The sequence below is a fragment of the Protopterus annectens genome, chromosome 1.part0 (assembly GCF_019279795.1).
Source record: "Protopterus annectens isolate FY-2018-M chromosome 1.part0, PAN1.0, whole genome shotgun sequence".
NCBI classification, from domain to species: domain Eukaryota; kingdom Metazoa; phylum Chordata; order Ceratodontiformes; family Protopteridae; genus Protopterus; species Protopterus annectens.
The window spans coordinates 1,206,568,195-1,206,580,748 of NC_056725.1; the positions used below are offsets into that span (position 1 = coordinate 1,206,568,195).

At 40.0% G+C, this 12,554-nt stretch overlaps 1 protein-coding gene across 3 annotated transcripts in view; it reads left to right on the forward strand.

Annotated features, from left to right (window-relative positions):
- SEC14L2 (SEC14 like lipid binding 2) overlaps window positions 1-12,554 on the forward strand; it is a 749,750-nt gene that overhangs the window by 419,568 nt on the left and 317,628 nt on the right. For all 3 annotated transcript variants that reach the window (XM_044065622.1, XM_044065631.1, XM_044065638.1), the window contains 2 exons: window positions 2,861-2,923; window positions 4,279-4,467. In XM_044065622.1, coding sequence (XP_043921557.1) covers window positions 2,861-2,923; window positions 4,279-4,467 — 252 coding nt within the window. The remainder of the gene's footprint in view (window positions 1-2,860; window positions 2,924-4,278; window positions 4,468-12,554) is intronic.

Consider the following 12,554-nt stretch of genomic DNA (forward strand, 5'->3'; position numbering starts at 1 on the left):
ATCCACTCCTGTGTATGGGTAACAAAGGATTTACCTACGGCTGGCTTTGTTCAATCACTCGGCCCTCACCCTCATTATCAGACTACACCAACCATGGGTGAGTCAAGTGTTACCCACTCCCAGTCTTGGATTATTGCTAAAATATCCTACCCCATATTTGTATGTATGAGGTTTGTTTCAAATAAATAGTGTTTAAAAGAAATAGTACTTTTTAATATAGAAAATGTTTCCATAAGCCCAGTGTAGAGTCAAGAACAGCCCTGTTGACTCTAAAGTTGATTTATTCTGCCATACTATTATATGTGCAACTGCTCATTGCAGCTGGAAGTAAATTGGATATAAAACTGTGAATTGTTCTTGTAACAAAAGGACATACTGCCAGCCCAGCTATATGGAATTTTGTAAATAATTATATGTCATTTGTGAATATTAATATGATTTATATAGAAGTGTGACAGAAGGAGATACTGCCAGCCCAGCTATCAGGAATTTTGTAAGTGGTTGTGTGTCATTTGTGAATATCAACATGATTCATATGCCTGTGTTACAAATGTATTAGAACTGTATGTCATATTGTATAGACGTGTGCTGAAGAGATATTTTTATACACTATTGTAACTGTTTGACAGGGGAGACTGAAACACAGGACATTAACTTGTATATTTTCACAGGGAGATGCTAAATGCTGGCAGTTTCTAGCAGTGGGGGTTTAGTGGGGGTTTAGCTTGGAAACTAAAGTCAGATGACAAAAATCATGTCATCCTGCAAGCTAACCCAGCAGTAATATGTCTCAGAGAGAGAGAGAGCGAGAGAAAGAGAAAGAGAGAAATTGAGCATTTTTTATTTGTCTTTGACCTGACAGCATCAGCTGGGAAAACCCACTTTCCACATCTGCACTTGCCTTGCTCTAAGTAAGTTAACTAGGGTACAGTATAGTGAAGTATAGCTTAGATGCTTTCTGTATTTATTTGAGACTGTCCTGTAATGTTTTAAATATTTCCTGTGATGTTGAACTCTGATGTCACTGTGAATACATATTTAGTATTGTCTTGTTCTTTTATTATTAATTATTAAATATATTTAAACCTTTCATTTGGAGCTGGTCTGTCTAGAGCGAGTTAAGCTCTGAGAGTACTTGCATATCTATTTGGTGGCGCTGTGCAGGCCACTCATAATAGCCTTGCTCTTGGTCAAACTGTAATTTGGATTAATAGTAACATTACATAGTAAGACTGGACACCCTTTGCTTAGGGCCTTAAAGTAGCTGATAAGTAGTGGCTGGTGGCAGTGAAAACTACCTTATAGTCTGGGCAGAAGTGGGCATAGCTAGTAAAACTTTGCCAACCTTTTCCAGGTTTGTGTGTGGGTGTAAATCAGACATCAAAGAGTGTGTGTCAGCTACTTGGGCAGAGACACGAAGCACTGGTTGGACAGAGAGGGTGGTGGGGTTCTTGGCTTAGCCACTCAGCTGAGATCTTAACCCTATAGCTGTGCCAGTGTGGAGTCTTATTGGGGATCTGGAGAAAGAGGGAGAAACTAGCCCCAGACTGACTATGGTCTCTCTGTGCTCTTAAGGGAAATTGTACTTTACTGTGTGTGTGTGTGTGTGTGTGTGTGTGTGTGTGTGTGTGTGTGTACTTGTCATCCTCCCTGTGTGTACGTCCCCCCACTGTTGCCAATTGTGAGGATTGAGGCTTCTTTATTACTGGGCCAGTGGTGGGGCGTCACAGTTCTGCTGACTCCATTGGAACAAAATCAACTACATTCAAGATCCTACAACTCTTCTGAGTACAGTAAATTGCGACAGATACATTAAAAGAACTTTGAGCAGAATATGAAGTGCATAATGGTTAGCTTAATTTATTTACTCATTTGCTCATTAATCATTTAAATTTAATTCATTGTTGCAAGAGGAGCCTTAGTGTTAAGTGGTCTTTGAATATACAAGCATGGTGAAGTACTTCCTTATTATTCCAGTGGCACAGTGCCATTATTATTGAAATGTGTCCCCTTGCAATTCAGTCTGAATAAAGAGTTTATAAAAGTAATCCATATACACCAAGGATTGTTGAGAGACCATAAAAATTTAAATTTTATCTACAAAAAGTATTTTATTTTTTGTTTTTTCGTTTCATTGTTCATTGACTGGAACAAATGTCTACTCTATGGGATACCGTGCTGACATAATCCACTTGAATGAAAGATGTGATCTTTGTGAATAGCAGAGTTTGAGTGACTTGTATCAAGAGTATGATTGCTTAAAAACACGTTGAAATCAGGTTTAATTAATTTACTTCAAATGATGTTTTCATATTTAGCCATTCAAATGTGCTGCTACTTTTTACCCAAGCAGCACAAGCAATTTAGCAAATAAAAGCTTTCAGTCTCAACATCCTTGCACAACCTGTGGTTAGAAGCTGCTCTATTACTGTTAAGCTGGAGTTGTTCTGTTTGTGTGCAGTGTTGCTCTTTTCTGTCATTGTTTGTGTGTGAGCATGTTCATAGAGTTCATAGGTTCATACTAAGCTAACTGCCCTTCCGAGCCATTTTAAGCCTAGCCAATTATCTCCTGTGAGATTCAAACACTGTACCTTGTGTTTGTAAGGCAAACACCTTAACCATTAGGCCACCCTCCCAACCTAAATGTATATTTGTGGGAAGTGAAACATTCTACTGGATTTCCACTGTTGTAGGCACAGTATATACCATGTGACACTTTGCTCTTGATCTGTCTGACAAAAAAGTTTCTACACTGTCCGGGTTTCTCGACATCTGAAAATGTATGTGTGTGTGTCAGTGGCAGAAACCAGCAGTACTGATCAAATGGGTACTAATCAAATATTTTTTTCTCTTTTTTAAGCATGCAGAGTTCCGGATGTTCATGAAAGTTGACACCATTTTAGAAGACTGGAAGCCCCCAGAAGTGAGTCATGATCCTCTCCCTTTTCTTAATGTGATGTTTCCAGGTTGATTCCAGGTTGTATTGTAATCATTACAGTGCGTGTCTTTTGTTACTTTTTCTTTGAAAACTTTTCTCTGTGTGTATTTTTTTTAATTTTGCTACTCTTACCCAGTTTTTGGGGATTTCCTAAATATTTACAATATTTCATGTTTTCTCATTTCTTTATCTTGTTTAGCTTTGAGTTTACAGTGATGCAGCTGTCATTTTGTGTGATTTTACACTTAATTTGGAAAATTGTTTTACCAAACCAACCAACCAACATTTTCCATGTCATTTGCTGTTCAAATACAGACATTGTTCATGTCTGTATTTGTTGCTTTGTATTATTTAAATATTTAAATGGAAAGTTATCCCCAAAATGTTTGTATCTGAGACTCCAATTGCCTCCTACCCCATGGCAGGCCAGTATGTAAATATTTCAATTTTTGATCCTTTCTCTATTACAAAAGCTATTCATTGATTAATTAACTTATGTTTTGTTAAATGAATTATCCACTGTTAGGCTGAGTCCTTCAGAGGGTGGGGGGAAAGGAGTAGCTTCCTGGGCACAAGCTGTTCGGTGGGTGCAGTCATCACCATTGATTAGGTACTGATGGGTCCTTGCATGTCAGCAGTGCTTGGGAGAACAGGTGTGAGTGCGGTGTTTGAAGTAATTTAAGTGGCCACAATGTGAAATAGTGGCCATTTAAATAATTTGCTTTGAGTGTGTTTGCAAGTACAGGAAGTGTAGCAAGGAGTAGGTATAACTCCTTGCTTTAGTCTGGAGCATTTTTTGCGCTCACCTCTAAAGGATGTTTAGGATGTTTTTTTTTTTTTATTGATTGGTAATCAGTATAGTTTGGAAGGAATGCCTAGGGCATCAGTTGACAACTTCAGCTCTGAAGCCCACTTACAGAGGGGAAACCAAGAGAAAAGCTCTTCTAAGAAACCATATTCAGCAGGTCATACAAATAAGTAGTTATAAAAGGACACATCACTCACAAAGAACAGTTTTTACTTTGGAGCCTCATTGCTTGACAGAATAAGTAAAGTGTCACTAGATGCAGCCACAGTTATTTCAGCTTTATGCAACCTTTACCTGTCAGAATGTGCTACATCTAGTCCATCTCTGTGCAACACTTCCACTGCCACTAATAATACGCTAAAGAATTAGCAATGCCACATGAAATGGCAGTTTACAGAGATCATTCTAGTATGTCTACTCAGTACTTTCATGAGTTTTTCTGACTAGTTAATTATGAATAGAGTGCATTTGTTTGAAAGGTAAGCATTTCCAGTTATTTTGACTTCATTTATTTTGATTTTTTTACTGTCAGGTGATAGAACGTTATTTGCCTGGAGGGATGTGTGGCTATGACAAGGAAGGCAGTCCAGTCTGGTATGATATCTTTGGGCCAGTTGACCCTAAGGGCTTGCTGTTCTCTGCAACTAAACAAGACTTCATCAGAACCAAAATTCGAGACTGTGAAATGCTGAGGAAGGAATGCAAGTCACAGTCAGAAAAGGTAAAGGAATTGTCATAAAAGTAATATGATGACAGAGACCCTTAAAGCTTGCTTTCCTTGTATTTACTGTTTGTGTACATGCATACTTGGATGCGTGAATCTTTCACTCTCTTTTTGGACATACCTGCATGCCTGTTAAACACCTGTGCTTATGTTGTCCAACCCTATCCCCTTCTCTGACCAGTACATTCCTTATTCTTTAAAGGACATGACGGTGCTAACCTATACAAAAATATCTTTTTTCAAACAACACTAAGTAAAAATTAAATAAAGCACCACAATTTCCACACACAGGTTTTATTCCCCCTGATGCCTTGGCAAAAGCCTTACATGGAAAATATAAAGATATAAAAACATGCACTAAGTAATTAATACAAGGAAATGACATCATAACATTTACAATTAATTAACAAAAAACTTCCAATTACAACATTTGTTCAAGCCATTTGGCACCAATTTATTAAACTTTAATATAAAAATATTTTCTTTATACTGTCATTTTCTTTGTCAGTGTTTCATTCCTGCATTATTATTAATTTGTTTCCAAACAGTAACCTTCAGCTTTATCATTTCATGTTTATGAAGTTCATTATAATAAATTTCTGTAGGACTTTTCTTATTAATACATATGTTTCTTAGACGCTCCTTAACTCTAGTAGGAAAAGCCCTTTTAGTCTGACCCACATAAAACATATTACAAGGGCAGAGAATAGCATACACTGCTGCACTAGTGCAGTTATAGCTGCCCCTAGCATCCCATCTAGTATAAATAATTTTATCAGTTTTTTGACAAATCAAGGGGCAGACTCTGCAACCACCACAGGTAACAGTGCCCCATGTGGTCCATATTTCTTATAATATATTGAGCTGGCATAACAAACTAGCCACAGGTAAGATAATCAGCCACAATCTATTCAATTTAGGGAGCATTAAACATGCTAAGGATGTTTGTCTAAGGATATTATTTCATTGTAAGACACACATTATTTGTTACTCACTTTGCATAAAAGGTTGATCCTTCAAACTTCCATTTACATTTAATCCTACAATCTGTCAACCAAAATGTTTTGGCAGTCAGCCAGTATACAGAGAAAGCATCTTCTCTAATATAATCCATATTAACAAATATTTCTACTAACCCACAAGACTTAATTATGAAGTCAGATGATAAACTATTTCCAAACCTTACTCTATACCAAAGGAAATACTCTAAGGATAATTTTTTGGCCCAATTTCAGTTTGCAATATTTACCGGTGATACAGCTAAAAATACAGGACATATTATGCTAATATGGTATACTAAGGATTACTATCAAAAAGTCGAGGTAACTTACCTCAACTATTCACATCCCCGACCAAGAACAATGAGAAAGCATCATGCAGATTGCTGAGAATGTTGATTCTTTTGAAGGAAAAAATTGACATTCGACCACTCACCATCCAGAAAAAAACATCCGCTACGAGATGAGAAATTTCCTACCAGTTTGCAGGGGGCAAGCCCACCTGCACCCCCCACACCCCCTGCTACTTATATATACTAATGCCAAGATTGCACCAGAGTGAGGAAAAGGGTAATTTTCCTGATCCTCACTGTAGTGCGATGCAAAACAGCAATGCTCCAAACTGCGGACACAGTCTCCATATCGACGTTTCAAAGTCGACAGAAAACGTGTTCCAGTTTTGCTGCTCTGTGTTTGTCCTTCTCACTGTTGAGGTAGATGACCGTGACTTTTTGATAGTAAACTGTGTACTAATGATTTAGCAATGTTATAGAGTTCTAATAAAATGAATAGCCTGACTTACATCTACGGCCAGATTTGATAGCTTAGCCTGTTGTCTGAAAGATGGAATTTGTTTTCAAGATTTACTAACTTAGGATTGTACTTTGTCTTTGCTTCAGTATGGTTGCCCTGAGCTCTATCTCAGTTCCATTTGTGGAGACCAGTGTAGCAGTTTGACTGGGTATTTAACCTTTGTGGTCTGGAATCACTATCCACTTTGTAGGCTGGGAGTTAGGTTCCCACAGAAGGTAAGGGGAGCCTGCAAGTCACCCTTGCTGCTTGCAGAGGTGGGCTTGGCTTGACAGGGTTATTATGGCTCTACCCCCCCACCACCATGTGCTGGCCTCATGTTGAAGGCTGGGACAAGCTGTGGGATGCTATTATTAGAGGTGGATTTGTCCTTGGTCCAAGGGCAGATACAGTTTCCATCCATGCCCACTCACTCATCCCGGCAACCTTGCACTTATCTGGCCTCCACCAGAGCTGGTTGAATGGACTTGTATGCCCATGCATCATTCCTTGGTCACCCCCCCCCCCCCAACACACACAAACACACTGGAAAGATAATCAGGCTTTGCCTGCTCACTCTTGCTCCAAACCCTTGCCAGCTCCAGCAGGTGCTCAAATGTCTAACTGAACATATGTCACATGGGTCATAGTGCTGTATACACTTACTCTACAGAGCTGACTAGCTGAAGGATGATAGATTTTTGCTGATGGCGGTTACGTTTTCTGCTTAGACTGCAAATTATTGTAAGTCATGATGATTTTAAGACAGGACTACAACAATACTTTATCTCAGACATCGCATGATTAAGCTGTGGAATCACATTTCTTGAATAGCATTCTAAGAGATGTATAGCATGTTATTCTTATAGAGTCATTTTTAAAATATTTTTGTTAGATATAAAAAAGCATACATAATAGTTAGACATAATTTTATCATACAACTGTGTACACAAATTATGATCACAATTTACATAGTAACTGTGATGCCCCTCCTCTGGGCCAGTAATCAAGGAGACTCCATCCTCAGCACTGACACTGGTGGGGAACATTCACTTGGAACAAAAATGGATACACACAGTATTTTCAGATACAGCTCTCTGCAGCAAGCACAGTTTCCCTTAAGAGCAACAGGGAGCACACTCATCATGGGGCTGGGTTGTCACCCCAGGCCCCAAATAAGACTTTACTTTTCTCACTGCAGAAGTCATTGCTCTGTGTCCTATACCAAGTAGCTGACACACACACTCTTTGAGATTTGATTTTCTCACAGGCACACACACACACACACACACACACACACACACACACACACACACACACACACACACACACAGCTGGGAAAGGCTGGCACAGATTTACCCGCTATGCCACCTCCATCCAGACTATAAGGTAGATTCACTGCTACCAGCCAGCTACTTTAAGGCACTTACCAGAGTACCCAATTACTCTTAGTAAAATTAATACTTGCATAAATGGTAGTAATAACCAAGCAGCAAGACTTTCAGGAGCATGAAGCCACAGTGCTGCCAAATAAATGCAGCTACTCTCAAAGGTTAAACTACTTTTAAAAAAACAGCCACAATGAAAGGTTTAGATATATTTAGTAATAAATAATAAAATAAAAAAGATGAAATACCGAATATCTAATTACAGAAAGAGTTTAAATTCACAGGAAATATAAAAAGTAACACAGAGGAAAGACTCAGACAGATATAGAAAAACAATACGTTTAGCTAATCTCACTGTTTTCCTAACTGACTGAAACATTACTGTTCCTTTAATTAACTTACTTAGTAAAACAGGGCAAGATGAAGTGGGTGAGTGATCCTGTCATTTCCAAAACAGAGTGCTGAGTGTCATCTGTCACATCTTTCACTAGTATCTAAATACCATTTCAGTGCTGGCTACAGAATGACATCACATCTGGTCACCTGATTCTCTGGTTCCCAATCTATCCTGTCTGACTAGAAGCAGAGCCAGGATTTAGCCCAGATGTGATACAGTAACAAAATAATCAAACATTTCTATTTTTTGTCATAGGTTATGTCATAGGTTCGTACTAGGCTAACTGCAGTTGTGTGCCATTTTAAGCCTAGGCAATTACCCCATGTAAGAATCAAACTCTGCACCTTGTATGTATAAGGTAAACACCTTAACCATTATGCCAATCTCCCACAAATAAACTGTCCCCTATTTCGAACCCAAGACCACTGCATTAACCTGCCACACCACACAGCTGTTTTTGTAATACAAAGACTTACATTGCCTAACTACCTAAATAACTATAAACACACTATATATAGCATGTTCTGCAGTGCTGGATGTTCATTAAATAGAAAATTCATCTTGAATTTATATTACAGTAATATCAATTAGCATAATAAGTATACCTATTAAATGTCAAACGATTTGTAATGCTTCAGTTTCAAAATTTGTCTAATAGTGCCAATAATTTTTTTTTCCAGAATGTAAAGGTAATAGAGTGATGGACATTTTTAATGTCATTGTTGTGACATCTTTATAATGTAAGTTAATCAGTGATAGGAAGTCCGGGAATATTTGAGTACATTCCTTCATACATTTTTTCCATGCATCTGCCAAAATATGCCATGAAATAGATATTGATAATGTTTAATGAATCCATCAGTACTCCTCCTAATTGCGCACCTGTTTTCTCCTTCTGCACATGTCTAATCCCCATCCACCAACATATATTAATTTGCAGCTTCTCCCCACAAACTGTAGACCACTATCCTTTCACAGTTGCACCCACCTTATATCTCACTGCTGACATACAGCTTCTTAAAATGCATAGCATCAGGACCCCTCCTTTGTTAGATTGTCTCACAAAATGAAAACAAAATGGATATCTCTGTCACTTTATTCCTTTAGCCATTAAATGGTGTTGGCTTTCACCCACACCTTGGCCCAACTGCCCAGACACCCATAACTGCAACTCTTTGCACATGCACATTCCCTCCTCTCTTTATATAATTCGTATAAACATCAGGGGTACATTTAGTAAGTTAACCCAAGATTATTATATTTGTTGAGAAGATAGAAAACATAAAAAAGCTGAAGGAGTTGCTGTCATCCAAAAACAAATCTCTCTTCAGTTAGAGTGTTCATCCCACACATCTCTTCAGTTTAATACTGCTGAAATCTTCGTCCCCCCCCCCCCTTAAGATTAACCATAAAAAAATGTCTTTGTATTATTGGAGTCTATACACCATCAGGCAACAATATCAATACTGCAAAGGACCTCTTCTTCAGGACCTTATCTAATATACAAATGCAAACATACTGGATGACCTTAACACTGACTGGCTTCTCCTACCTCTGACAGCCCATTTTAGTAAATCTCAATGACTTCAAATAGTCAACCAATATTCCCTCTCTTTCAACAAAAACAGCTATAAAGGCACTATTATTGACTGAAATGTCAGCTGTTTTCCAAACAAAATCTCTTTCTGCAGAACTCTAACAGATATTTTAAGTGACCACCTCCCCATCTTTGTCAAATGATAACAGCTAACACCAAGAAACATCACCACCTTAATGCAGTTCATAATCTGTCAAACTTTAAAGGTTGGTTTATCTCTAGGCTAAAACACTATAACAGACGTCCAAAATACCCCCCTCAATGAAGATGTCACTGAATTTAGCTATACCTTCCTAAAATAATAAATGAACTTGCTCCCCTCAGAACAAAGCATGTCAAATCAAACCCAGTCCCCTGGTTATCTAGAAGTACCAAATGACTCGTAAAACTTGGGACAAAACCTGGAAATGTTGGACTTTTAATAAAACCCAAATAAACCTCCAGCATTATAAACACTAATCAGTATCAGTTCCAAAAAGATAGCACATTAAATAAGAAAACCTTCTATACAAACCTTCAAGATAAAAATCATAAAAATTCCAAATCCTTCTGGGCTTCCATAAACCGTATTCTTCACCCTGGCTGTACCGCCCTACCTTCACCCATCTTAGCTAATCTCAGCACCTTTGAAGCTAACCCCACTGTATTCAATTCACACTTCAGCTCTGTATCCTCACTCTTCAATAGCCTATCGCCCTTTGCCATACAAATCCCACTGCAGCTTTGTAAGTACCCCAACTTCCTCTCATTCACACCAGTTGCAGCCTCATCCATAAAATGATATTTCTTAAACTGAAACCTTCCACCCTGGCACCTGACAGTCTACTTGCAGAATACTTAGAACTTGCAGTTGGCACCATAGCTTATCCAGTCTGTATCCAAATAAAGTGATCCTTCTCTGAATCCCATGGCTCACTGCTCTGGAAAAAATCTTATATTTTCCCCCTTCATAAAGGAGGAAGTTCAACTGAACTTGCCTATTATACCAACCCATCTGTCCAAAATATTAATGTATGCAAACCCCACTCCTGTCTTGTACCACCCAGTGCTCTCTTCTGTCCTCTTCCCAACATGGATTTTGAACACACAATAACTCTACCACAGCCCTCCTTAGTTTCACTAATACAGTTGACTTAAACAGAAAAGCTGGAGACTTAGTATCATCCCTCTTTCTAGACCTGTCAAAAGCTTTTGAAACTGTCTTTCATTACATTCTCCTACAAAAGCTTGTAAACATAGGTGTCACTAACTCCTCCCTGGACTCATTCCATATCTACCTTTCTAGTAGATCCCAGTCCATTAAATAGCAAAATCAGTTATCATCTTTTCTCCCTTTATCAGATGGAGTCCTCCAAGGATCCATACGTGGCCCATTGTCTTTAATATGTTTATCAATGACCTCTCCATAACCTGTAACGTTCTTCATAAAGTAAGCAGAAAATTCGACCATTATCTGTTCTGCCCTATAACTGAGAGTTTTCAAAAAATAACATAGAATTCCTCCACCTCAATAGAAATATGGTTGCCCATTTCTTCTCCTCCAATTTGAGAAAAAAAACTGCTTTCACAATAACTTCCTTTGACCACACAAAAACTGAACTTGAAATCTGAAGTAGTTAACTTCATTTGTTCATCAACCTGTGGGTATCGGATCCATATCGGATTTGAGCCGGCAGCTTTAAACAGCTAAGATCCTAGCTCCAAGCTCCTCCCCCTAACCCATAATCCCCTGCCATCCCTCTCTGACCTCAGATCTCGTTTGCCACGGTTGAGTCAGCAACTTAGAATGAGTTTCAGGCATGGGAATTAGTCGTTTTGTAAGAAAAATCTTATTATCTACCCTTTTTTTCCCGTAGTTAAATTACTGCTGTGTGTGTTACTCCCTACTTAGAATTTTAGTTATAAAATTTGTTAACTGTTTTATTTAGTGTAGTTTAATTCCCCCCCATGTGTGTGTGAAGTTGTGTGCTTGGGCCTTGTGTGTTTTTTGGTCAGACTATGTCTGAGGCCCCAAAAACCTTCTTCTCCAAATGCACTCAGTGTGGCCATAAGCTATCCCCAGCGGATGGTCACACTCGGTGTGTTATCTACCTTGGGGTTGACCACCTCTCCTCAGGCTGCACTATTTGTGCAGCCTTCAACCCCAGGGCCCTAAAGGACAGGAGGTCGAAGTTGATTCTGGCGGGACTTCTGCCCCCGGACTCGACTTCGACCTCCTCCCCCTCGGTGGCACCTGCCGCGGCCGTGGCAGTGCCTCCTTCTACCCCTGCTCCCCTGGCCGGGACTCGTCCTCCCACCTTAGGCCAGGAGGAGAGGGAAGCAAGGCAGGAGAAGAAAAAAGAGAGACATCACAAGCGGCGGGCCGAGTCTTCCTCCTCGGCTCCGCCAGCTAAACAAGCAGCCTCTCCCAGGGCTTCCGGGCCTTCTTCTTCCCGGCTCCATTCACCTCGTTTCTCCGTGGAGCCAGAGGAGGAGACCCGGTCACCTTCGAGGTCATAGAGGTCGCACTCCCGGCCCATCTCGGTGGCCTCTTCTAGGTCCAACCAAAGCTTGTCCGATGCAGATATGGACCGGATGATGCGTAGGTTCCTCCAGGCCCAGCTGCAGATGGGAGTGCTCCTGCCCCCCCCTCCGGGGGGGGGGCTCTACCCCCTTTTTCGCCCCGATCGCTCCTTCTCCGACCCACTTCCAGAGTTCGGAGCCTTCGGATTCGAGTTGCATAGGAACTGGGGGAAGGTCCGATAGTACCTCGTACTTTGGCTCCGACCGCACCCTTGAGTTTGTCGGGTCCCTTTTCGGATCCGAGCTCTCGGAGCTGAGAGCTGAGCTTTGGATCCAGAGGGGTCAGTGTGTCTTCGGCTCCGTCTCAGTCGGAGCATACTGGCCCTTCGGATCCGATTGCTTCAGTGCCGGCT